Raw genomic sequence first — 26,848 nt, forward strand, 5'->3', positions numbered from 1 at the left:
CTGGAGTTTTCCTATCATTGTGTTTACCTTGGTTATCTGGCATTGCAAAGCTGACAGCCTTTGCAGTCTCTTCTGAGACCCAATTGAATTCCAGCTGCACATTTCCTGAATTAGTCAGTTCAAACCTGCAGATAGATCAGAGAATGGATTTGAGAAATGTGCTGTCGATGATTTTTTTCCTGTCTACACATCATCTATACTGTTACTTTAAGTTGTCACTGTGTTTCTTAAACATTTCTTCAAAAGGCAAGTTTTAAGCATTCTGTCTGACATCATGCATTTGCTGTGCTAGTTATATCTCCTTCTAAAACACTATTTACTATTAAAAGTAAAAATATTCAAATGTTTAGCACTTTAAATCATCTGGCACAGTACCAGCACCCTATGCAATGAGCTCTCAGCATGAGTTTGCTGTAATTCTGAAAAATTCCCATGAGAGAGGAATCAAAATGTGTTTTCCATGACAGTACTTTCTTTAGGTGCAAATTCCAGTCCCTCCCTTACTGAAACATCTCCCACTGGAAACAATGTCCCTGTGGTCGGAAGCCATTTGACCCCTGCCTGAAATTCCTTCATTGACTGAGACTTGTCTCAAATTCTGAATGAGTAGAGACTTTTCTTGCCTCAAGTTTCCCTGCATATAAGACAAGAACCAGGAAATAGAAGCTTTTTCTGGAATCATTTTTAAACTTGATCACAATCACAGCAGAAGGATGAGGCCTTGATACAGGAAAATGATTATGTTAGAGAAGAAAACACAAATGTCTTACTAATTTTAGTGAAGTAGTTGGAGTTGAGTTTGGAGGGGGGTGTAGGTCTAGGGGAGGGTGTAAGGATCAGATCTCCACTATTTGATCCAGGTAGACTGTGCAGGTATGCCCAAAGTCAAGTGCTTTGACCTCAGGGGCTTATGTTTATTGTGTAAAAGTATGAGCACTGGCCACTATCCTAAAGACAATATTTATAAAGTGGAGAAATCTTGGTGGTACAGAATACTCTTGACAAAAAAGTTCTTAGTTCAGACTGGAGTTGGCAAACTTTTTTGTTGTTGTTGTTGTTGCAAAGGGCAACACAGCATATGTTTTTTGGCTTTGCATACCATCGGTGTTTGTAGTAACTACTCACTCTGCTGTTGTAGTACCAAAGCAGCCATAGACAACACATAAATGAATTTATGTGGCTGTGGGTCAAAAGAAACTTTATTTACAACAATAGGCAGCTGGTTGGATTTGGTCCTCGGGCCATAGTTTGCCAACCCCAGCTTTAAGTGAAATGGCTATCAACAGAAGGTACCACTTCCTCCCTTATTTCTTTTGGTTCTATGATAATTTGAAAACTTAAAAGTGTAACAAATGCAAACTGAGTTGAACAAGTTAGTTACCAATTTTTACAAAGTTGAAATGTCAGTGGTTTACATTTTTGTGCTCATAATTCTCAAAGAATGGTCTTTCTCTGTCTTTGCATATGCTGCTTTCTCTGTCTAGAAGGCCCCTTTTTTCTCACTTCTTCACCTGGCTATCTCCTAATCATCCTGTAGAATGGGCACTGCTTCATCTGGGAAGTATTCCCTGATATTCCATCTGCTTCAGGTACTCTCACAGCATACACAGGACACCATACTGCAACCACCTATTTTCACCCATTCCCCCCATGAGCTCTTTAAGAGGGGGACCCATGACATCCTTATATTCTTGTATGTGAGTTAACATAACCCTTTTCCTTCTAAGGACAATTTTGACTTTGAATAAATTTTCTAGCTGTTTCCCTGGAAACCTGATAAAGGAGAAATATCAGCTGTATTATTAGGCAACATTGTTTAGAGTTAACATGACCCCTAATTGGTAAATTGCATCTGGTCTTGAGGGAATTATGATTCCCTGGAGGGAAGCTATAGCTTTGGGGTTCTGTGAGTGTAGTGACTCTTGTAATTGGGCATGTCTCTTATAAGGATTATGGAAGCTATACCTATGGGGTGCTTATGAGGAGTATTGGCTTCTGTTGATTGTGGGGCTTCTGAGCTAAGATGGACCCATTCCCACTAGTGTGGATATTGTCACCTGGAGTTGGGGAGAAAAGAATGGTTACTGGGTGGTGGTGTGGACTGCTTCAAGGACCATCCCTACTGAAGCTGATGGCCGGATGCTGCCCTCCTGGTGGACTGTGTTTCCTGGCCTATATCTTGATTTCAGGTGTGAACTTTAATAGCTCTGTGGATCTGAATGTTTCACTGCATCCCTAGAGTTCCTCTGGTGCATGCTACATAGCTATGATGCCTGGTATATGCTGTCATAAACATTGAATAAGTATTTGATAAAGGAATAGGCAAATGATGAAACGAAAGAACTTCTCTGTGAGTGCTGGGGGGCTTTCAAAGACTCACTCAAACACTCGGGTCTGGTAAACCAGTGTTTCTTTAAAGTGCACATTGCTTGTTTCGCATTGATATGAAGCAAAATTCACATTGGCACTGATCTGAAGATGCAGTTCTCGGTAGTTTTCTTCTACTACTGAGTGAACAGGCTCAGGATCCGTCTCTATCACCTGTAACAAAGGCAGAGCTAGCTGACTCACAAGAATAAAGGGGTGGGCGGTAACAGTATTTTACCCATGCAAATTAACACCAACTTACAGAATAAATGATTCCAGTTCCAGAATAAATGATTAAGGTAAACCTAAAATGACTCCTATATGGGAAAGGAAACAAATTACTAAGAGCATCAGGACTACAGAGAATATTAGTTTGGGGGTTAGATGGACTATAAAGAAGGTAGAGGAAAGGAAATAATAAAATTAGGGACAGATATTAATGAAACAGAAAATAAATTGAGAACAGAGAGGACTAATAAAGCCAAATGATGTTTATGTGGAATGACTTAAAAAGTCTTCAGGGCGATTGATCAAGAAAAAAATGAGTAAATAAAAATAACTGATATCAAAAATTAAAAAGAGGACACTACCACTGATCCTATAGATTTAAACAGATGATAAGAAAACATTATAAATAACTTTATGAAAATACATATGAAAACTTAGTTGAAGGGCAAATTCATAGAAAAATAACTTAATAAAATTGACTCAAGAAAAAATAAAAAACCTGAGAAGTCCTAATAGTAGTAAAGAAACTAAATGGAAGTAAAAAAAAAAAAAAGTTAAAAAAGACCTAAATAAATATACAGATAAAACTCACTAATAGAAAGGATGAATTAATATTGTAAAATTGTTAATCCTTCCTAAATGGACTTATAGATACAATCCAATTCCAATCAAGTTTCAGTCAGGGTTTCCACAGAACTTGGTAAGTGGATTCCAAAATTATATAGAAAAATAAAGGACCAAGAATAATGAAAATACTTCAGAACAAAACAGTATGGGAGAGGGACTTCCCTTGGAAATATCAAGACTGATTATGAAGCTATGGAAATTAAGGCAAGGTAAAACTGGCATAGGGATAGACAAAGTGACAATGAAGTAGAATACTGAGACAAGAAACATACCAGGCATATATGAAATTTAGATGATAAGGGAGTCATGGCAGATCACTAGGAAACAGAAGGGCTAAACAAAAAAGGGATTTGGCCAGGTCATGGAAAACCATTAAATTGGATCCTTGCCTCACACCATACATAAAATCGAGGTGGGCCAAGAGCTTAAATACAAAAAGCAAAATTCTTAAAGCTAAAAAAAAAAAAAGAATATTTTTCTTCCCTGGTAGAGAAGGGTTTTAAAAAGAAGACACACACACACACACACACACACAAAATATGTAAAAGATGAGATTAATAAATTTTGCTATATTAAAAATAAGAATATTTTTTGTTCATCAAAAGATACATCAAAGAAAGTGAAAAGATAAGCTATAAATTTGGTGAAGACATTTGGATTCAAATAATAGGAAGGAATAGTAAACTTTATCAAAAATAAAATAACTCATACAAAGAACAGGCATCATAATTGAAAACTAGGCAAAAGGCATATAAGAGATGACTAGTAAGGCCATGAAGTCATTCATATGCATCTTTACCAGTGGTTAGGGAAATGCAAAGTAGATCCCAAATTAGACCATTTCCCATTCATTTAAGTGAAAAAAAATCAAGAAGTCTGGCAATGCCAAGTTGTGTAGAGAATGTGGATCAGTAAGATCCCTCTGCCAATAGGAGTGTGCATAGGTACAGTGACTTTGGAGAACACGGGCATTATCTTGGAAAGCTGAAATTCACAAATCTTATGACTCAGCAATTCCACTTCTAGGAATATAAACTTTTGCAATTGAACACCATTTGACATGAATAATGATGTTCACAGCAACACTGTACACAATGGAAAACACCAAATAATTTTCAAAAGAAGAATGGATGATAAGTAATAATGGATTTTATTTTTTTTTATTTATTTTTTTTTTTTAATTTTTTTTTCAACGTTTATTTATTTTTGGGACAGAGAGAGACAGAGCATGAACGGGCGAGGGGCAGAGAGAGAGGGAGACACAGAATTGGAAACAGGCTCCAGGCTCTGAGCCATTAGCCCAGAGCCCGACGCGGGGCTCGAACTCACGGACCGCGAGATCGTGACCTGGCTGAAGTCGGACGCTTAACCGACTGCGCCACCCAGACGCCCCATTAATAATGGATTTTATATAGCAGTGAAATGGGTATACTATAGCCACATGAAACAATATGGATCACAGGCAGTAACCGTTTTTTAAAAACTAAAAGTTAGAAACTACAACAAAACGGTATGCCTTTTAGAATGAGCACTGGGTGTTGTATGGAAGCCAATCTGACAATAAATGATATTTAAAAAATAGAATGTATAGGTTGAAAAAGAAAGAAAAACTAAAAATCAAGGGAATGAGTAAACAAGATTCAGGATTGTGATTACGTCTAAGAGGGAGGCAGGGGGATGGAATGGGTGAGAAGCACACAGGTAATTCATGTTCTACTTCCTACACTGAGTGTGAGTTCATCTCTGTTTATTACATTATTAAAAGAAACCAGCCAAAGACTAATTGAAAGAGGGACACGCATGGACCAAAGATGAGATTCTGTCATGAACCAAAGATTATAACTAATCAAATTCTGGACACAGACAGAAAAAGGGAATAGCTGAAAGTCTAACCTTGATGCTGTTGATGGTGAGAGAACTTGCTCCATGAGGCATCCAGACTTAAACTAAAGCGGTTTGGGTCAAGATGTGTGGGCTGCATGGCTGGCAGGTGGCATGCTTGCCAGTTCAGTTTGTTACTTCTGAAATCAAGGTCAAATCAAGGTCATGCAGAATGGGAAACAAACTTTTCTTTTTTTTTTTTTTTTTGTTCCATGAAGGAAGGAAATGATGAGACACTGAACCGGAGAGCAGCAGGCACCACCAGCCACGGCAGTCCTGGTCAGATTTGTACCTGATGTCTCCCCTCACCTTTCGTTTTGCAGCGAAAGAACCGGGTGTGTTTCTGACCACATCCACCCACTTGACTGTGCGCATGCCGTCATCCCAATCAGGGACCTGGTCTGCAGGGAGCTGAAACGTGATCCTGGAGAGCTTGCACTTGACCCCCATCTTCTTCAGATTGATGGGCACTTCGGACTTCATGGTCACTACTATGTCCTTAGCACACCCAGGGTGAAGGTGGCCGATCTGCGGAAGAGCCCGATATTAGTATTTTTGGGAATCTGAGCTTGAGGACTTTTTATTTTTTTTATTTATTTATTTATTTTTCAACGTTTATTCATTTCTGGGACAGAGAGAGACAGAGCATGAACGGGGGAGGAGCAGAGAGAGAGGGAGACACAGAATCGGAAACAGGCTCCAGGCTCTGAGCCATCAGCCCACAGCCTGATGCGGGGCTCGAACTCACGGACCGCGAGATCGTGACCTGGCTGAAGTCGGACGCTTAACCGACTGCGCCACCCAGGCGCCCCGTTTGAGGACTTTTTATACCTGATGGTGACATTCCAGAGAAGGGGTAGAGCCAAAAATCTTGGCAAAAAATGCATCATTCACACCTGTATGTGTAGATTGTCTTAAATATCTATAAGAGATTCTTAGATAGAAATATAATAGTAAAGGCAGCTAATATTTATTAAACTGTTCCTTGCCTCAGGCACTGTTCTAAACCTTTACACAGTTCTAATCCATTCAACAACACTGTGAGATGTACAGCTATTACTCTTATTTTACAGGCAAGGAAACTTGCAACTGGCTCGTGGCCATACCATGAATATTGGAAGAGCTGGATTCAGACCCAGACAATATGGCTCCAGATACCACACTCTTAACTACCTGTGCTTCTTCATCAATATGACCTATATGAATTATAGATCAATGTACACAGTACATTAGCAGTTCTCAGAATGTGGTCTGGTGACCCTTGGAATCCCTAAGACCCTTTCAGGAGTTCACAAGGTCAGATCTACTTTCATCCATCATAATACTAAGATGTTATTTGACTTTTTTATTCTTATTTTCTCATGAGTACACAATGGAGCTTTATAGAGATTACATGACATATGATATTGAAACAGATCAAATGGAGAAGCAAATAGTAGAATCTAGCTCTCTTCTATTAAGCCAGATATTAAAGACATTTATAAAACTGCAGAATAATGCCACTCTTCTTACTCATTTTTTATTTTGAAAAATATAGCTATTTTCATTAAAATATGATATTTATATTAACATTAAAGGGTTTATTATTTAAAAATGAATAAATACATGTTTTTAGATATTCTCAGTTTTAATTTCTTAAAAAAATTTTTTTTTTAAGTTTATTCATTTTTGAGAGAGACAGAGCATGAGCAGGAGAGGGGCAGAGAGAGAGAGGTAGACACAGAATCCGAAGCAGGCTCCAGGCTCTGAGCTGTCAGCACAGAGCCCAATGCGAGGCTTGAACTTACGGACTAAGAAATCATGATCCGAGCCAAAGTCAGACGCTCGATCAACTGAGCCACCCAGGCGACCCCTCTCAGTTTTAATTTCTAATGTGGTAAATGTCAATAGACATAAGTCACATAAATAACAGCTTTTTGGGGTTCCTTAATAATGTTTAATAAGGTAAAGAAGTCCTAAAACCAGAAGGCTGAGATTCCCTGAAGTATACCAGATAAATGGGAAATCTAGTTTGGTTTAAGGCATAAAACAATTCATGATTTATCATATACAAACACACACATGTGTATATATATATAATAGTCCTATCATGTTTCTGACAGATAAAAATATCTCTCCTTCCTCTGGAAAGTGAAGGGTGAATAAAACTTAGTATTCCCCAGGCCACAAATGTGTGTGTGTGTGTGTGTGTGTGTGTGTGTGTGTGTGTGTGGTGAGGGGTATATGCATGTGTGTGTGTGGGAGGGTGGGTGGGTGGGTGTGTGTGTGGGGGGTGGGTGGGTGTATATAAATGGACTGTCTGAAGCTTATCTCTGTCGACTTTAACTGACACTTTACATCCCTCTAGGAAGCAAAACTTCCTGATGGCACTCAAAGATTTAAAGGTGACAAAGTAGGGTCCCCAACTTTCCTAGAGTTCTATGCTTTAACAGCCTTGGTGACTGAAACTGGGCAGAAGGCAGTGGATATATCTGGGTATATGAATTGTCCTGGGAACTCAGCAGCAAACTGTCTATGAAAAGCATCAGGTAGCCAGAGGCTAGGATCTGCTACCACATTGTCTTAGGCCTTGTGTGACGTTGAGCTTTGGCCAGCAATTCATAAAATGTGTGCTGTGAGATGCTGAAAGGGATTCCAGGTAAAATAAAGTTAACTAGATTTTAGTATGCTGAGTGAGAAAGAGAAAGATGTAATTTGCAAATGTGCTAAACCTCAGTTGTCCACAGAACCCACTACCCCCATCTTAGCTTTCAGTGAGCCACTTTGGCAGGCCTAATGCTCTAACGAACATATACCTTCGGGGACACAGGTCTACAATCTGGGATAGGAAGACCCTAGCCCCTATCCCTATCCACTCTGGGACCTATTTCATCCATAGAGACTTGCATGGAATTCCTCAACTTCAGCCTAGCGACAGTCTCATCAGACCTCATTCTCTGTTCTTAGACCAGAGGGGACAGAACTGTGTCCTCTGGTACCTGGTCTGAGTAACGGATGGTTCCTGGGCTGTTTCTCAGCTTGAGAGCCATCCATCTCATCCCACACGTTCATGAATATAGACTGACAGTCAAATTGGGTTTGGCTCACACCAAGGGAGTCCAGAAAACAGCAGTTGGCTTTCACTTACCTGTGGGGAAAAGCAAACTGTAGCTAAAAGGGGCCATTCAAACCGTATGACATTCGCTTGGCTGTGATTAGTCACTGTAAAGCTCACATTATAGCTGTTTCCGATGTGGCAGTCTCCAAACTGGATGTGGTCCACCAGAGCAGCTATGGACAGAAACAGAAGGTCTGTGAGTCTTCCCTAGCCTCCTCCCGGGGCTCCCTTTCCTGAGGAGGCAACACTTGAAAGACATGGTGCTTTACCCTCATGCATCCCCCCCCCCCTCCACCGCAGATGATTATCCTGGAAAAGCTGGAGTCACATAGCATAAACTTTCCCTCCTTGGGAAATCTATTAGTCCATCTACCTGTCCGTCTGTCCGTCCATCCATCCATCCATCCATCCACCCACCCACCCACCCACCTTGGCTCTCACCTTCAAGAGAAAATATAGGTCCCCAATTCCATTTATTTGCTGAAACAATACTATTAAGGGTTAAAATAGGATACAATATAAAAGCCCTTGTTAAACTTGAACTATAGATAAATGATGAGTAATTTTTAGTATCGCTATGTCCCATACAATATTTTCAGACACACAAATAAAAAAATTACTCGTTTATCTGAAATTAAAATTTAGAGGGATTCCTATATTCTGATTTTCTAAATGTGGTAACCCTATCATAATTATGAAATCTGATTTCTGAGCTAGGGTTTGCTGCTGGCTCCTGCTTGACCCCTGACAAGAGAGATGTCACCTCGTAGCCACACAGAGGGGTGGAACACCACATAAAGAGGAGTACTGATTTTAAGCCATGTTGTAGAGACTGTCCAATGCTACATTCCAGGATTATAATCAAGCTCCTAGAAAAACTATGAGCATGTGTTTATAACTCACTTCATACCAACTAGCCACACAATTCGGTTGCCTAACAAATGCATTTTGATAATAATGATGAAATAAATTTTCTCCTACCCCAAAGAATATAGTCAGCCAAAAGAAGCTGCAGTGCTTGACAGACAGTGGGGAAGCATGTCTGAGCTTTAGTGTATACAGTGTATACAGAAGTCACCTAGGGATCTCGCTATAATGCAGATTCTGCTTCAGTAGGCCTGAAATGCTGGGGTGGTGTCTGCTTCTAACAAGCTCCCAGGTGCTGCTGATGCTGTTGGTTCTCAGAAAGCGCACTGAGTAGTGAGGCTACTGAGAATGATGTTCTAGACGTGGCACAAATCTACACCTTCTTTAATGAAACAAGCCCATGACTTCTCTTGGAATATCTGGGATACATGGTTCCCATGAAGCAGACCACGCCAATAGGAGCCAGCTGAGAGATATGAACAGGGACAACTACAGAGAGATATGTGCTCACATAGCTAATCTGGAATTTGAATTTTGAATTTCACTTTTCAGCTAAACTGGAATTAGCTAAAACTATAAGTCTCTGAGACTCTTGTACTACTCTTTGGAACTGCAGGGTTCAGCACAGTGCCTGGAACATGCATGCTGATGCTCAGTAAATATTCCTCGAGGGAACACATGACTGAAGGCATTGTCTGAGCCAGGAATGAAGGAACATACAGTAACAAGGAGAAGATGCTTTCCTAAATCCCCAGGAAGCTGGCTGGCCTGTTATTTAAGCCATGGTGACTGGGTGGCTCAGTTTGGCTTGGGTCATGACCTCACAGTTTGTGTGTTTGAGCCTTGCATTGGGTTTGCGGCTGTCAGCACAGAGCCCACTTCAGATCTTCTGTTCCCCTTTCTCTCTGTCTCTCCCCTGCTCACACCCTCATGCTCAAAAATAAATAAGACAATTTAAAAAATTAAAACAAAAATAAAATAAAATAACCTGAGCCAACATCATGGCTGTTTTTCTCACCTGTTATCAAGTCTTCCATAGTATTTTCCTCGATGACCTCAGAGATCTCTGGGGCTTCATGGCTGCTGGAAACCAGCAGCCCATGGATGTTGCCCAAGGTGATGTCATCCTCATAACCCTCTCCCACCATGTGGATGTTCGTCTCCTCATACTGATTGTTGATCACTGACAAGTGGATGATGCCTGTCATTCTCCCAACACTTTGGGACTGGAAAATGACATCAAATCCAGCTGTGTCTCCAGGAAGAACCACCAGGGATGCCGTGTGAGCTTTCTTTGCTGCCAAGATGAGAGACATGAAATTTAGAACCAGTTTAAAGGAAGATATAACCATAAAGATCCTGACTCAAGAGAGGGCAGCTCTAGTGTGGGAAGGACCCTTACCTGCAGAGGCTATTTATGAGGAGACTGGGCATCCTACTCTGGCTGGATCCTCATCAGTTTCCTAACAAAACAGCTTCTGAGACCCATTGCCCTCTAGAAGCTATACTCCCCCTACCTACCTTTTGCATGTGGTTTGTTTTCCTCTGTGATGTAGATGTAGGAGGTGGTGGGCCACCCTTTCAGAGAGAAGACTCCTAGTTGGTCCCTCAGGTCAACATGCAGCTGGCAGAAGGAAAACAAGGTTGAGTGGTAAGCTTACAGGCTGCTCATGGGTTTTGAGTCTGGATTGAGATACTGTACTGTTTGGGAAGGCACACTGGTCATTGTGCCCAGTGGTCATGTTTTTGAGTTTCTTATTAAAAGGGAGATAAAATAAGTATTAGATCTGGGGAGGAAAAATGAAAGTTTAGTTCAGCCCTTATTGTCCAAGTAAGGAACTGGAGGTCCAGAGAATACAGGTGACTTTCCAGATTACCCAGCTAAGTAGTATCAAAATGGGGTTGCCGAGGCCTCTGCTATTGACAGAGGCGGCTGTAAAATATATACTAGACTAATAAAATGGAAATGAATACTTGTCATTCTGTGAAGGCTTACATGAATGTGAGTTCCTAAAAATCAGTATCTCCCAGGAACTAATGCATTAGTTACCTGATAGTGTCATATTGAGCAGCCTACCAAGATAAGAAGAAAACCAAAGTGGGCTTTTGATTTGCTTGGAGAAAACAGATGTTTTCTAGACCAGTGGAAGCAGTATACCTGCTAAAGCCATGTATCTGCTAAAGCTAAAGCCATATATCTGATTTTGGGTATAAGAAATCAGTATACAGTTTTAGAAGATAGTAATGCTGGTACCATCATAAACACAATTGAACAATATAAGAAATGAGGTAAAAAGAAGAAAGAAATAGTGACACTACATAGGAAGCTTCTAAGATAAAAAAATAATTTTATGTGTAGATGTAATCTTAGTAAGAAACTATATGGAGGAGTTATATGGGAAAAAATTGACATAAAAAAGATCTAGGTAAATGGATGGGAATTCTAAATGTTGTTCCTGGCAAAGAGCCTAAATACTCTATAAGTAGAAATTCTTCCTGAATAATTCATAGGATTCCCAATTGGATTTTTTGAGGAATATTATAAAATGATGTCTAAAGTGCATCTCAGAGACTAGATTTGTAAAATTTGTTAATAAAACTTAGAAAAATGGGGAGTGGGTGAGCAGGAATTTATTGACCTAGATGATAGAACATTTTATAAAGCCACAATAATGGAAACAATGCAGGGTGATGGTAAACTAGGTAATGTGGACTCAAAACAACAACAAATAAGACAACAACATCAAGAACAATAAATTTTTTAAAGCATCACAGAGCTGAGAAGATAATGAGGAATAACCACACCAAGATCTGGGAGAGCATGGGAATCCAGACAGGCCAGCCTAAATTTATGGACTGTTTTTGACATGGACTCAGTCAGGAAGAGGTATGTGGGAGAATGAGCTGTGCTTTTGATGGCCTGTTGGTATTAAGAGGGCAAAAGTCTTGTGAAAGGTGGGGTGTTTTCTTTGCAGTAGATTGCAACTCCAAAGGACTGCCTGATAGCACCAAAGATAGGCTGGATATAAACCAGGCCTCCCAATGGCAATAATCCTGCTCTGAGTCATATACACAATCCAGAAAATCTCAAGCCCTAAAACCAGCTTTAGGTGATGCCCAGTTTCTAGGGTCCCAATGTACCTGACAGAAGCAAATGAAAATTGTCTTTGAAGAAAAATAACAGCATCCTTAGTCTTATTAGGTCTAAATAACGTTTCAAGTATAATACTCAACACATGATTGAAGATAACCAGGCACACGAGGGGAAAGGACAACATGGGCAAAAATGAGCAGGAATAACAGATATCAGAAACAGACCCACAGGGACTTCAGATTTTGGAATTATCAGGTACAGATGGCAAAATGGTTGTGATCACTATGCTCAAGAAATAAAGCTGAGTCTGCCAATTTCAGCACAAAACTAGAAGTCTTAAGAACTGATTATGCATATTTGAAAAGCAGCCAAAATAGAAATTCTAGAACTGAAAGATATAATAACTTAAGAACTTAATGGAAGGTTTACTAGTGAATTAGACATAGCTAAAGAGAAAGTTAAAGAAATTATCCCAAGAAATTATGCAGAAGGGAGTGGAGAGAAAAATGGATGGAAAGTAAAGATCACATTAAAAATGAAGAAGAAATGGGGGTGCCTGGGTGGCTCAGTCAGTTAAGCGTCCGACTTTGGCTCAGGTCATGATCTCACTGTTCATGAGTTCAAGCACCGCATCAGGCTCTATGCTGACAGCTCAGAGCCTGGAGCCTGCTTTGGATTCTGTGTCTCCCTCTCTCTCTGTCCTTTCCCCACTCATACTGTCTCTCTCTGCCTCTCAAAAAATGAATAAATGCTAAAAAAATCTTTAAAAAATGAAGAAGAAATGGAGATTTCTCAACACAAGGTGAGAGAATTCACCACACCAGCAGAACTGTGAGGGTATTTCTTCATCAGGTAGCAAAGGATTTCAGATGGAAGGTTGCATATGTAGGAGTGAACAGCAATAAAAAAGATAACTATGTGGGGGCGCCTGGGTGGCGCAGTCGGTTAAGCGTCCGACCTCAGCCAGGTCACGATCTCGCGGTCCGTGGGTTCGAGCCCCGCATCAGGCTCTGGGCTGATGGCTCGGAGCCTGGAACCTGTTTCTGATTCTGTGTCTCCCTCTCTCTCTGCCCCTCCCCCATTCATGCTCTGTCTCTCTCTGTCCCAAAAATAAATAAAAAACGTTGAAAAAAAAAATTAAAAAAAAAAAAAAAGATAACTATGTGGATAAATCTAAATAAGCCTTAACTGTATAAACAACAAAACCCAACAATATTAGTCATAACATCTTGTAGGGTTTAAAGTATAGAGGGAATCCAAAGCCTCCCAGAAGTTGTCCCTACTCCATCTTTCTATTTTTATGTTCCACTGTTTGTCTACTATCCCCTGTGTTCTCAAGAAGCTGGGGGCTGACTAGTTCCTGTTTATATATGACACTTTTTTCCCCCTTCTGTTCCTTTGTCTTTCCAGTCTTCTTTCTCCAGCTGGGATGCCCTCACTGTCATACCCCCTTCCTGAAACCTAGTTATCCTGCAATGCCCAGCTTGCATGTCATTTTATAGTGAAATTTTCCTTGATTCCCCTAGATGGGAGAAGATCATTTTTGAAAGTCTTATGGTTCTTTGGATGACACTTACACAGTTTATCACTTTTTGTTTGTAAAATAGAAACATAAATTTAACTGCTGAACCAAAGTCCCTTCAGATGTTGAAACTCTCACCCCTAATGAGGTTTCTTTAGTTTCTTCCTTATTAAAAATGCAATGTTCATTACAGAAAAAAAGTGAAGAGTAAGGAAGATACCAAGAACACCATAATCCTCCTACTCAGCTTAGGGTATATCACTGCACACTGCTTCACACGGTAACTATGAGTGTGCTATCTAATCTGCTTTCCTACACTCCTGGAGGGCAGACACCACAGCTGACTGGGCTCTGCATGTCCCATGTCTTACACAGGCTAACATATGAGGAACATCAAAGAAGTCCTCATAGATCAGGGATGGCAGAGTCCTCAACATCAGAAGTCTTTCTTCTGAATCATTCTTTTCCCTTTCCATCCCATACTTCACCTCCAATGGTACCTGGGCAGGGATGGTGCCATTGTTCTTGAGGATGAGAGGCAGCTTCTCTGACTGACCAAGCAGAAGCCTCTTAAAGAGGAGCAAGGGGTTTCCATTTTGGTTGTAGAGAACTGGTCGCACTACCGTCACCCGCGGGAGGTTCCCTTCCCCGACGATATCAAACACAAGGCTTCGGTTCTTGGTCAGATTGCTGCAGGGAACAGCAAGATGGAGGCCTGTCAGCCTGGCATGCCAGGAAGGACATTCCATAGAGGGTGTGGCCTGCAGCCCTGTTGTAAGAGAGGGAGCTGGGGAGCTGGTACCTAGGCAAGCCATCCAAGGTAGCCTCGAAGATACACTGGTAGGTCTGCATGGTCTGCGGGGTAAAGGTCACGGTGGCAAAGGCATGTGAGCGGCTGGCAACACACATCTTATTGGGTTCCACATCAAAAATGTCAACGATTCGGGCAATGAGCTGGGGAGGGGGAGCAGGGATCAGTGTGTTAGCTACTTTGCATCAAATAAGACTTACTTCTTATCTCTACTGCCCTTGCTGTAAAATCTTCCTCATCTAAACTCTGTGGTAGACATGCTCCATACATTTCGTACATAGTCATGTCCCTAGAAGGAACAGCCTAGATACTCTGGGACCCACTCCTGAGCAATAACTAGCTGGACTTGGCTAGACCTATGATATTTGACTCAAACAGGTGAATTAAACCATATCTCAGATAGTGGCCCCCCCTCCCCTGCCACCTTTTTCTTTCCCTCTCTCTCAAACAAGTTAAGATGCCCAAAGGTCATTGGTGGTTGCTGATGTGGACCTGAATTGGAAGCCAGACTAGAGAATAGAACAATGGAGACACCATGAGTGAGTGGCACATGGCCATTGAAAGACAGAGCTTCTTCTGGTCTTCTAAAAGTTGCCTTACAGGTGACAATTCCAGTTCCATAGAGCTCTGGCTACATGGTGTTCTCTGACCTTGGTCTGAGGTCTCTGATTTACTGAAGCAAACCTTGCATGTTTGGGCCATCCTGGGTTGGTTTCTGCTCCTTGCAACTCAAAGAGCTTTAGCTAGAACAACCTCCCATAGCATTTGATCTGTCTGCATCTTGTGGCTGTGTTTTGGGAAGACTGTAGGGACCCCTGGCAAGGCCTCAAAAGGATTTTTGCATTCTTAATGATGGCAAATGGGATTCAAAACTATTTCCTCTTATTTTTAAGCTGAGAGCACGAAGGCTTCTTTGCTCTTTTCAAGGGATATTATGCAAATTAGGGAAGAGGAGAATATGTATGCAAATGCCCTGTTAAAAACCTATCATTTAGGAATAAGGCTTGCTCACTTTTTATGTTTTTAGTGTGGAATAGAAAGAAAGCTGTCCCTTCGTGTCCAAAAAAAGGTCAGAGAGTAATGACTGGATATCATCAGGGCCTGAGAGAAGTCATAAAAGGGATGAGATAGCCTTTCAAACCCTAACCCTCTGTGGTGACAGTTTCCTGAGACAGCATACACTCTTCTCAGCTCTAGACTAGGCCAACCCTTGAGTTATCTCCCTGCCACCATCACCCATGTGAACAATGCCAGCTCTGGGGCACAAGGACCACCTGGGTCAAAATTTCACCTTTGGGCAGAGAACTAAAGGAGCTGAGGTGAGACCAGACAGTATTTGCAACACATCTGATCGTCTATTGACTAAGCCTCTCTCTTTGTATCCTTAATTTGCTGCTCTATTGTGAGGAAAAAGGACCTCAGTATGGTCTAACTCAGAGAGGAAAGGAGTTTCAAATCTACAGGCCCTGATATAGGCATTTATTATTTACCTTATATGTGGATGAAGCTTGGCTCTAAACCCAGCCCTGTATCCCTAGGCTTCATTTTTCTAACTATAAAATGAGTATAATAATACAAAGTCTGGTTATACAATCTTTCTGTGAGGAGGAAATGAGGCAATAAATGTAAATAATTTAACACTGTGTCTAGAATGCAGCAGGGGTTAACAATTGTTCATCACTTCACCTTACCCTTATACCCTGACATCCCCCTAATCCTCCTTACCAGACAAATGTGCAACCCAAGGCAGCCTCCCTGAGCTGGCACTCATCTTTGGCTCTCCCCACAATGCTTGATCTATTAGAGGTATAGGTGGCTGTTTGATGGGTGAGAGAGTTACTCATTGGTGTGTACCATTTTAAAACCCAGAGGAGACATCCACTGAGAGAAATGCATGGCTCTTGGCTTAGGGGAAACTGCCCAGTTACCTCATATGATTTCCAGCAGGGCCTGAGAGCCAGATAATCCCCACTCATGTCTAGAGGCTCTAGAGTAGGGTTTCCAAGAGCTCTTTCCATAGCTTCCTGCCAGCTTCAGTGGGCCAGGGCCATTTGGGGCTGCTTACCTTGTTGGAGATGGGCTTAACTACAATGTTCACATCACAGGCGATCTTTCCCACATTGCTGATCTTGAACCGAGCCTTGGCCTGATGACCCACCAGGACGTTGCAGAAAATGAACTTGTTCTCATCCTCCACAAACAGCCCCCCACTCTCTATGGTCTGTAGGACATTGAGCAGGCTAGCGCTGTTACAAATCTTGTGCTCCTCAAATATCAAGGCACTGTTGTCAGTCACGAAGGCTGGGGAGTGGAGGGAAGAATGAGAGACGAGCCCTGATAGCCTGGTTCCTGCTTTCTGTAGTTGCTAATTTGAAGATTTGATTCCGATGGAGGACAATCATAAGAGGAGAGGTAGGGGAACTCACACAAGAGGGTGGGAGTGATGTCACAAATTCTATCTTCTCTTCTTTTTTTGTATTGCTCTTGCTGGTTACCAGACCCCAACCATATTTTCCTCCCAGTAGTAAGGAGAGGTTAGTTCTAGGATCCGGGGTGGACTTAGGAAAGAAGGGGGCATTTGGCCTATGTTGGTGTGAAGCTGCAGGGAGTCTACAGCAAAACAAGAGGAGTTCTCTCTGTGCTTTACCTGAATCTTGCTGAGTTAAAGTGATAATGTGCACAGTCATTGAACATTGTTCTCTGTGTGTATGTTGCCCATGGGGAATGGCCAGGCCATGAGTGGGATTCAGTGTTCCTGGGTCCTGTGCCATATCTCATTACACCACGATTCCCAGATAATACTATTCATCTGAGAATCCTGGACCAAACTCAGGAAGACTAGGAGTTTAAAGCTGCACACCTTCTGTGCATGCCTTATAAATCTTTAAGGAAAAATATGGCTGAAGACACCAGAGGAAGTTCTAAGGACCCAGAGGAAGCAGTTCAGCTATATCTGCTAAACATTTGCATGGTTGGTGGAGGGCAAGGTCTTTTAAGGGGGTGCTATCCAATCTGAGTGCCCAGTACCTGGTAGACAGGCTTCTGCCAACAGGCTGTAAGGAATGCCGCCAGGCTGATCTCTTGGGTCTCGGTCAGATATATCGATAGCTATGAATTCCTCACATCTTCCCACGGGGTCAGCCACGCAATCGACAGTGATAACCTGGGTTCCTCCGGAAGGGATGGAGCCGAACCCAGGGTAGATGGTGAACATGCCATGGGTGAAGCGAGCCTGCAGGAAAGGTTGAGGGGTGAGAGGGATGGGGTGACAGAGTCTGAGCCCTTCTACCAGCGTTGTGAGATGGTGTCAAGAGGGACCAGTTGGTTCTCTCCCCACAGGCTTTCTCTGAACCCTAGCTTTCTTCTGGAGGCAGGGAAGGCCTGGGGAATCTTCAGGGATGGGTTCTCTCAGTGCTTCTTTCTGTGCACATTCCTTCTGACCAATCATGACTGAGTGGGAGCCTAAGGGAACAGACGTATTCCACATTGCACAACTCTTACCCAGAGTAGAATCTGCTGGCAGAGGGGTATAGACAGAGCACTGGCTAAGGATGTAGACTTTTGAGTCAGACAGTCATGAGTTTGAATCCCACCCCTGCTATAATCTAACTATTTGACCTTGGACAAGTGACTTCTCTGAGTCTCAGTTTATCCATGAAGTGGGGCTAAAGCCCCTACCTTGAATCATTGGCGGCATCAATGAAAAAAATGTGTGTGAAGTATTTAACATAGCATCTGGCACAGAATTAGTGCTCAAAAAATGGGATATTACCACGCACTCCTCTGGTTCTCCCCCCTACCCAGCTTTGTTGAGATGTAAATGACATATAACATTGTATAAGTTTAAGGTGTACAATGAGATGATTTGATACTGATATATACTGCAAAATGATTACCACAATGTTAGTTAATGCATCCATCAGCTCACATAATTGCCATTTTTTTGTGTGTGAGGAGAATGTTTAAGATCTAGTCTCTTAGCAACTTCCACATGTATAATACATTACTGTTAACTAGAGTCACCAAGTACATATTAGATTCCCAGAACTTATGCATTTTATAAACTGGAAGTTTGCACCCTTTGACCAACATCTCCTCATTTCCTCCACCACTCCCAACCCCTTGTGATCACATAGGGCTAAGGATAAAACAGGATAATCTCCCCATTTCAAGGTTCTTAATGTAATCATATCAACAAAGTTGATCATCTGTCATCAGGGAAATGCAAAAAAAAAAAAAAATCACAATGAGATATCACCTCACGCCTGTTAGAATGGCCATTATCAAAATTAGTATTGTGCACTGTTAGTGGGAATATAAATTGGTGAGAAGGAGAAGCTTTGGATAGTAAGAATATGGTTGAGTGTTGTCACAAAGGATCAAGGTCAGAGTGAGGGCACAGAAGAGCTGAAATGGATGGACGTGACTTAGATGTAAGAAAGGGAAGTGGTGGTCAGAGAAAGGAATCTTAGAAGTCAAGAGTTCAGAAGCATCTCAGTTTCTTTTGGTGTGAGATTCAGGGTGTGACCTCGAGAGCGAGTTGCGAAGGTGGGAGAGAGGACAAGATCATTGGAACTGAAAGGTAGGGTCGTGGAGGGAGGCCTCTCACTAAAGGCAAAGAAGATACAGTAGGAGAAGAAGGCAAAACAAACAAAAAAACCCAAAAGACAAAAAACAATCCCAAACATATACATATATATTAGAAGGGATGGGAGTTATAGAAACGTATGTAGAAAAAATATTATGTATGTTAATTAAATAAAAGGCTTCTGCTGAAGAGGAAAATACTTGAGAAGACATGAAAACCAGCATGTAGAAAATTCAATCCAAATGTAATCAATAATTACCAGTGTCCACCTAGTGCGGAATACCTACTTTTTCTTATTTTTACCTTCAATGCAGAAGTGGTGGCTGGAGCTGCAGCAGCCATCTTGGAACCATGAAGAAAAGTCAAGAGAATTTCAAACACCAAAGAGCCTCTAACAACACAAGCAACTGTCTACCTTATCTAAACATATTCTATTTAGACCACTAATGTTGGATTTTCTGTTACTTGCAGCTAAACACCATCCTACATGAGTAAGTCTTTCTCCTCTATGAAGACTTCAGTGACTTTTAACACCTACCAGGAACAGTAGAACTTTATTTATTCATCTTTCTGGAGCTTCACCCTCCATACACACCTCAATTACAGTATTTACCATGTTGCTGGTCAACTGCTTATTCACCCTCCTCCCTTTATAAGTGTCTAAAATATTTCCTCTACATCCATTTAGAACCATATTAGACAGTGTTATAAATTTTGTTTTAATTGATAAACATTATTTAGAAAACTCAAGAGGAGAGGGAAGTATATTGAATTTACACACATAATTGCCTGCCATATTTTTACTTCCTTCTTGATGTTCCATAATTCTTTCGTTTATTATTTATTTTGTGTTTAAAGAAATTCCTCCAGTCATTCTTTTAGGAGAGACCTGCTAAAAACAAATTATTTTACTTTTCCTTCATTTGAGAAAGCTTTCATTTTCCATTCATTTCTGAGGCATATGTTTGCTGGATATAAGATTCTGGCTTCGCAATTATTTGCTTCCTGTGCTTGCAAAATGTTTTGCCACTTTCTTATGGCCCCTATGATTTTTGATAAGAAAATCTGCTGTCATTTAAATAGTTTCCCCCTATATGTAAGGTGTCATTCCTCTTTCACTGCTTTCAAGATTTAAAAAAAAGAAGTAATCTCTTTTAAGTAATCTCTACACCCAACGTGAAGCTCAAATTCACAACCCCAAGATCAAGAGTTGCATGCTCTACCAACTGAGCCAGCCAGGAGTCCCTGCTTTCCAGATTTTTTTGTCTTTAGTTTTTAGAAGTTTGACTATGATGTGTGTTGGTATGGATTTATTTAGGTTTGCCCTATTTGGGATTTTCCCAGATACTTGAATCTACAGGCTTACATCTGCTAAATTTGGGAAGTTTCAGTCATTATATCCTTGAGTACCTTTTCATCCCAACCCTACTTCTTATCTCCTTCTGGAACTCTGATGAAAAGGATATTAGATTTTTTTGTTATAATTCCACAAGTCCCTCAGGGTCTGTTCATTTTTTTTATTCATTAGACTCAAATAGGCTTTCAAAAGACTCAAAACAGAGTTTATTTTCTCTCTTGTTTAGACTGGGCAGAAAAATGGCCTCTCAAAGATGTCCACATCCTAATCCCTGGAACCTGTATATATATTACCTTACATGGGGGAAAACTGTGTTGATGATTAAGAACCTTGAGATGGGGAGAGTATCCTGTATTACCTTGGGACCAATGTAATCACAAGGGCCCTGAGATATGGAAGAAGCAGGTCTAACAGAGTTAGAAGGGGATGTGACTATGGAAGAGGCTGGAGTCATGTGATGTGAGAAATACTTGATCTATTACGGCTAGTTTTGAAGATGGAGGGAGGAAGTTATTAACCAAGAAAGGCAGGTGCCCTCTAGAAGCTGGAGAAGGTGAGGTAATGGATTCTATTCCAAAATCTCCAGAAAAGAATACACTTTTGCAAACACCTTGACATTAGCCCAGTGAGTCCTGTGTCAAGCTTCTGAGGTATACACATAGTGTAAGATAAAATTTGCATTGTCTTAAACCACTAAGTTTGAAGTAGTTTGTTTTGAGAGCAATAGCAAAGAGATATAATACAAAGAATTTCTATTGTATGTCTTCAAGTTCACTGGGTCTTTCTTCTGTCCCCTCCATTCTATTGTTGAACCCATCAACTGAGTTTTAACTTCTGGTTATTTTTTCAGTTCCAAAGTTTCCATTAGGTTCCTTATGTCTTCTCTTCCTTTGCTAAGACTTAACCATGTTTTCATTTGTTCCAAGCATGTTTATAGTTGCTCTTTGAAGCATTTTTATGTTGGCTGCTTTAACATCTTTGTCAGATAATTTTAACAGTCATTTCAGTGTTGGCATCTATTAGTTTGAGATCTTCCTAGTTTTTGATATGATGAGTGATTTTCAGTTGAAACCTGGGGAATTTTGGCTATATGAGACTCTGGATCTTACTTAAATCTTCTGTTTGAGCTGGCATTCTCTGACACCACTCTTCCAGGGGAAGTGGGGCACTGGCTCATTACTGCCAGGTGGGGGTGGGGGTACAGATCTCTGACTCAGACTTTTCATAACTGCCAGAGACGGGTGGCAATTCCCATTTCCCACTGGTCGTAGACAGATCCCTCCCTGGTGGAGAGGGGTAGGAGTACCTTGCTACTGTTCTGCTGATGCTTTGGGGTAGGGAGGTCCATTGTGGGGCAGGGAGGGATGTCTCATTACCACTGGGTTGGGGTGGAACAAGGCTCCCCAAGTGGTGTCTTTACAATAAAAGGTGGAGGTGGTAGGGGGTAATGAAAGCTCTACCTCCCCACTGGACATTCTCAAACACAACTCTGGAAGAGGTTTGGGACATCTTATGACAGCCTGAATAAGGTATAATTCTAGGCTCCCCACTGGACTTTGCTAGCAGGGGTCAGATATGGCCACAGATTTTTCTGTTGTTTGGCTATAATAGGTCTTTTTATTTTTTTTTAATTAGGCTTCATGACCAGCAAGGGGCCCAACACAGGGCTTGAACTCATGACTCTGAGATCAAGACCTGAGCTGAGATCAAGAGTCGGATGCTTAACCAACTAAGCCACCCAGGTGCTTCTGTAATAGAAAAGTTCTTATGAAAGTTTTCTGTCTTGCTGGGCTGCTCTTTTCCTGGCCCTTTGGCCAGTGGGAGCAGGCTTTTGTTGGAGCTTTTTTTGGTTTGTGTCTGTTGATGTTTCTGGGTTGCTGGCTCCTTTTGCACCCAGTTTTAGATATATGAAGTAAAAAGAAAAGTCAGGGAACTCACCATTGTGATATTTGTTAGGTCCCAAGGATCCTAGGTAGTCTGATTTTTTCTCCTCACCTTTTGGTCTCCTATGTTAGTTTTTACAATGTGCAGGGTTTTTAGTTGTACTTAGTTGGGCAGAATAAAGAAAAGTATGTTTATTTCATCTTATTAGAGAAGTCTTAAAATCTGCTTTTATTTAAGTCTGTCCACATGGGTTTCTGTTTTGTTTTTGTTTTTGTTTTTTTTAAATGTTTATTTATTTTTAAGACAGAGAGAGACAGAGCATGAACGCAGGAGGGTCAGAGAGAGGGAGACACAGAATCTGAAACAGGCTCCAGGCTCTGAGCTGTCAGCACAGAGACCGACGCGGGGCTCGAACTCACGGACCACGAGATCATGACCTGAGCCGAAGTCGGCCGCTTAACCGACTGAGCCACCCAGGCGCCCCATCTGTTTTTTTATTAACAAATGATTCTTGATTAAAATATACATGAAAAGCTGAAACTTAATCTTAAGGCAATAAGGAGCCAATGAGGGTTGTAAAACAAGAGAGGATATCCAAATTAAAAGTCAACACCTTGCCGTAAAATGAAAGTAATATTTCAATATAACTAGAATTCCTGCCACCGTGGGTTCATTCAAATCCCTCTAGCCTAGGGGGGTATTTGTTGCAAGAACTAGTCAGAAGAAAACTAGTTGGGAGGCAGGCTTACAGGGCTTCTGTGACAAGGAAAAGGGTGCTCACCTGGTTTGTGATGTTTATTTCTTTCTGAACAGTATCAGAGAGCTTGGTTGCTTTGGAAGGGCCAGTCTTGTAGAAGCTTTCCCGCGATCTTGCATGTCTAACATGGCTGGTTCTGATTAAAGAAGCAGGAGTATACCTTCAGGTTGGGGTGGTGACATTCAGTACCACTTGTCTGCTAATTGTAAGGTCCCTTGTCCTAAGAATGAAGGAGGCAGCCAAGGGAGCATCTGGGGGGGGGGGGGTGTCAGCCTATTTATCATTAACCAACCTCACTGAATAATTATAAGAAAACTATATAGTAATTATACTTATTAACTATGATTCACAAGGACATGAACAGTACTGCAAGAAAATAATAATTTTTAAATGTTTACTTGACTTCACTGGGAAGCAGTGTGTGAAAATTATTTATGGAAAATCATTTGTGGAAAAATCTTTTACTTGATCTTACTTAAAAAAAAAGAAATGTCAAATAGACTTAAATTCTGTCCCTTTTCTTCATATTTATAGTCATGATGCTTTTAAACTGAATTTATGCAATAGCTCAAATACAGGATTCTGGCTGCTGTTCACGTCATTTGAAGCTAGTTTACCCATTAATTAGCTTGTCTAGATGCCAGTTAACCTACAATGTCAAATGTATTTGAGGTACAATCTTAGACTTTTGAGAGCTTTATATAATTTGAGCATTCACTTGCATAATGGCCAAAACAACAAAAATTCATCCCCCTTTGAGTGTTTTGCATTCAATTTGTACACACTTAAATGAAAAACAATTAAAATTAAAAACACTGTATGTTAACTAACTTGAATTTAAATAAAAAACAATATAAAGAAAAATACAATTACATCATAATATCTGTCAAAGGTATTGAATTATTGTAAGATAAATGATAAAAAAATTAAGCTGAAATTAAATTTGGAAGAAAGAAAGTTTAAATAGCTTAACCCCAGATTTCTTTTTTTTTTTTTTTTAATTTTTTTTTTCAACGTTTATTTATTTTTGGGACAGAGAGAGACAGAGCATGAACGGGCGAGGGGCAGAGAGAGAGGGAGACACAGAATCGGAAACAGGCTCCAGGCTCTGAGCCATCAGCCCAGAGCCCGACGCGGGGCTCGAACTCACGGACCGTGAGATCGTGACCTGGTTGAAGTCGGACGCTTAACCGACTGCGCCACCCAGGCGCCCCAACCCCAGATTTCTTAATACACGCAAGCTTAGCCAAAATGGAAAAACATATCTACAAAAATACAAAACAATTACAAACAGTGGATGTCTGATTTAAAACAATTACTTGTAAAGTCAATTTTAAATTAATTAATTAGGGGGTCAATTAATTAGTCGGGACAAAGTGCCTCAAAAATTGGTAAAACTATGCTTAATTTGCCAAAAAAAGATGATCATCAAATAAAAGACAAAAGCACTCAAAAAGGTAAATTGTTTTAGTGAATTGATTAAGAGCTGCCTTTTGAAGAATACAGACTTTTGCCGTTGGAACAGCTATTAAGTTAGCTCTTGTTATACCAGGTCTTCATGTGGAGAAGGTAAAAACAGTCCCGGCAGACTGAATGCCGCAGCACGCGTCTCCAGTCTACATTTCCAGGGTACCTTTTGCCATCCCCCACATGAAGCACAGCTATGATGTATTTTGATTTAGTTTGCGGTTATAATAGTCCCCCGACATCTTACAATAAAGAGGACACTGACTTACTGGGAGTCTTGTAGCACACACGAGAAGCAAGAGGACAACAGACACAACCCCAAGGAGAAGGCGTACATCTGTTCAATTAAATTTACCTTAGATCTGACAGCAGTTAGAAAGCATATGAATCTGGAATCTGAGATGTGGTTTCAGAACTGAGATCTACTGGTGATTTCTTGCATAATCTTGGATGAGCCATTTCTAAATCTTAGTGGCCTCAGCTCCACAAAAGGGGATTGGGTGAATTTAATGTTTTATTTATTTTTGAGGGAGACAGAGTGTGGGTGGGGGAGGGGCAGAAAGGGAGGGAGACACAGAATCTGAAGCAGGCTCCTGGTTCTGAGCTGTCAGCACAGAGACCTACAAACCATGCGATCATGACCTGAGCAGAAGTCAGATGCTTAACCGACTGAGCCACCCAGGCGCCCCGGGGATTGGGTGAATTTAGATGAAATATATGAAAGCTCTTTGTAAAATATAATGTACTAATTAACCAAGGAATGGCATGAGTTAAGTGAATACTCGTCTTACATTTTCTTTTGATGAATGGGGCTCTCCCCCATCAGCCTATAAAGGGCGTATCTGAAGTCAGTAACACCTTGATTTTCTATGGTGAAGGTGGTGCTTCTCCGAGTGCCACAGATCAAAGCTCCAAAGTTGATGATGGAGGAGGGGCTGATGTTGTATTTGGAGTACACTGCATTCACAGAAAACTTAATTGGGATGCTGGCAATGATTTCACCCCCTTCTGTGATGTTGGGCTCAATAATCTAGAAGGGAGGAAGGAGTGGGAAGATGTTAGCCATTATGCTCCAGAATTCCCATGACTACCTACGCCATTCTCTACTTTCATCATTGAAAGCCAATCTCATTCTTTTTTTTCATTCTCTTTTTATTATTGCAACAACAATGTTAGCGAAAACTAATATTACACTTACTACGTACCAGCCATGGACCAACAGGGACCGACTTTACCTACTCCTTCACTTCTCTGCTCTTGTTTTGCATTTGATGACTGAACTCAGCTCCTTTGGTGCTCCTCAAAGATCAGGGGCTATATTTCCTGTCTGGGACTCTAGATTCCTGATGACTTTGCACACCTCCCACCTGACCTACTCTTGCCTGCTAGCTAGGGACCAATCCCTAGAGCATGTATTAGATCACGTACTCTTCTTTCCAAAATGAGTCCCACAATCCTGCCACCGAGTGAATCCTCCCTTTGAGCCGTTGTACCTGACAGCGCAGAATTGGCTGGTGCTCAATCTTCACTTCCTTTTTTGCACGAAATGACACCTGGACATTTGTGGGCTTTTCCATTGTGGTCAGTGAGCCCTTTTTGGGTAGGACTGAGATCATGGAATTTACACTGGTTGCCAAAATCCCTAAGGAGTCCACAGAAAAGCTGAAAGATAAGAATAAAAGGTCAGTTTAAGTCATTATGGGGAACCCATGACACTAGAGAGGAGATAGACTGTTGAGTGCCTGCCATGTCCCTGGCCCTGCTTAAGCATGGTGTCTGGAAGTGCCCACTGTGCTCTGTATGTTCTGACCACCCCTCCACAGCCAGGATAGATGAGGCCAGAGATTGGTGCATGAGGCAAAGACAGCCATCTGTAGCCTGAGGTCAAGAGGTGCCTTTGCAGGATATCTTTGCCCAACAGAGACGCTTGATGCTAGATAAGGATCAACTAAATTAATTCATCTCTCTGTCTCTCTGTCGCTCTTCCTCCCCTCTCTGTGACTGTATGCAGCACATACAGAGGGAACAGTGATGCAGAAGCCAGGGGATCTAAGGAAGGAGAGAAAGCAGGGGTAGAAGCCATTTAACAGGGACGCTTGGAAAGGGAGGCAATGGCCCAATGGGGGTGAGGTGCGAAGCCACAGAGAGCAGCTGGCTCATGAGAATGGCAGAGGGACTGGAGCAGAAGCAAGGAACTTAAGCTGAGGCAGGACACCTGGAATTGTCATGGGGACCTCAAGGTCACCCCCATGCTCCAGGAGGCCTGGTGGCTCTACTGCTGCACACCTGGTACCTGAGTTT

At 41.4% G+C, this 26,848-nt stretch overlaps 1 protein-coding gene across 7 annotated transcripts in view; it reads right to left on the minus strand.

Annotated features, from left to right (window-relative positions):
* HYDIN (HYDIN axonemal central pair apparatus protein) overlaps positions 1-26,848 on the minus strand; it is a 442,685-nt gene that overhangs the window by 41,192 nt on the left and 374,645 nt on the right. For all 7 annotated transcript variants that reach the window (XM_086688949.1, XM_086688948.1, XM_086688951.1 and 4 more), the window contains 13 exons: positions 26,041-26,209; positions 25,339-25,577; positions 23,105-23,216; positions 17,522-17,726; positions 16,560-16,795; positions 14,486-14,637; positions 14,184-14,373; positions 10,589-10,691; positions 10,086-10,364; positions 8,231-8,373; positions 5,413-5,631; positions 2,381-2,541; positions 28-125 (listed from right to left, as the gene is read on the minus strand). In XM_086688949.1, coding sequence (XP_086545075.1) covers positions 28-125; positions 2,381-2,541; positions 5,413-5,631; positions 8,231-8,373; positions 10,086-10,364; positions 10,589-10,691; positions 14,184-14,373; positions 14,486-14,637; positions 16,560-16,795; positions 17,522-17,726; positions 23,105-23,216; positions 25,339-25,577; positions 26,041-26,209 — 2,306 coding nt within the window. The remainder of the gene's footprint in view (positions 1-27; positions 126-2,380; positions 2,542-5,412; positions 5,632-8,230; positions 8,374-10,085; positions 10,365-10,588; positions 10,692-14,183; positions 14,374-14,485; positions 14,638-16,559; positions 16,796-17,521; positions 17,727-23,104; positions 23,217-25,338; positions 25,578-26,040; positions 26,210-26,848) is intronic.

Source organism: Puma concolor, chromosome E2, assembly GCF_028749965.1.
Source record: "Puma concolor isolate L17-30 chromosome E2, mPumCon1.1.hap2, whole genome shotgun sequence".
Classification (NCBI taxonomy): Eukaryota; Metazoa; Chordata; class Mammalia; order Carnivora; family Felidae; genus Puma; species Puma concolor.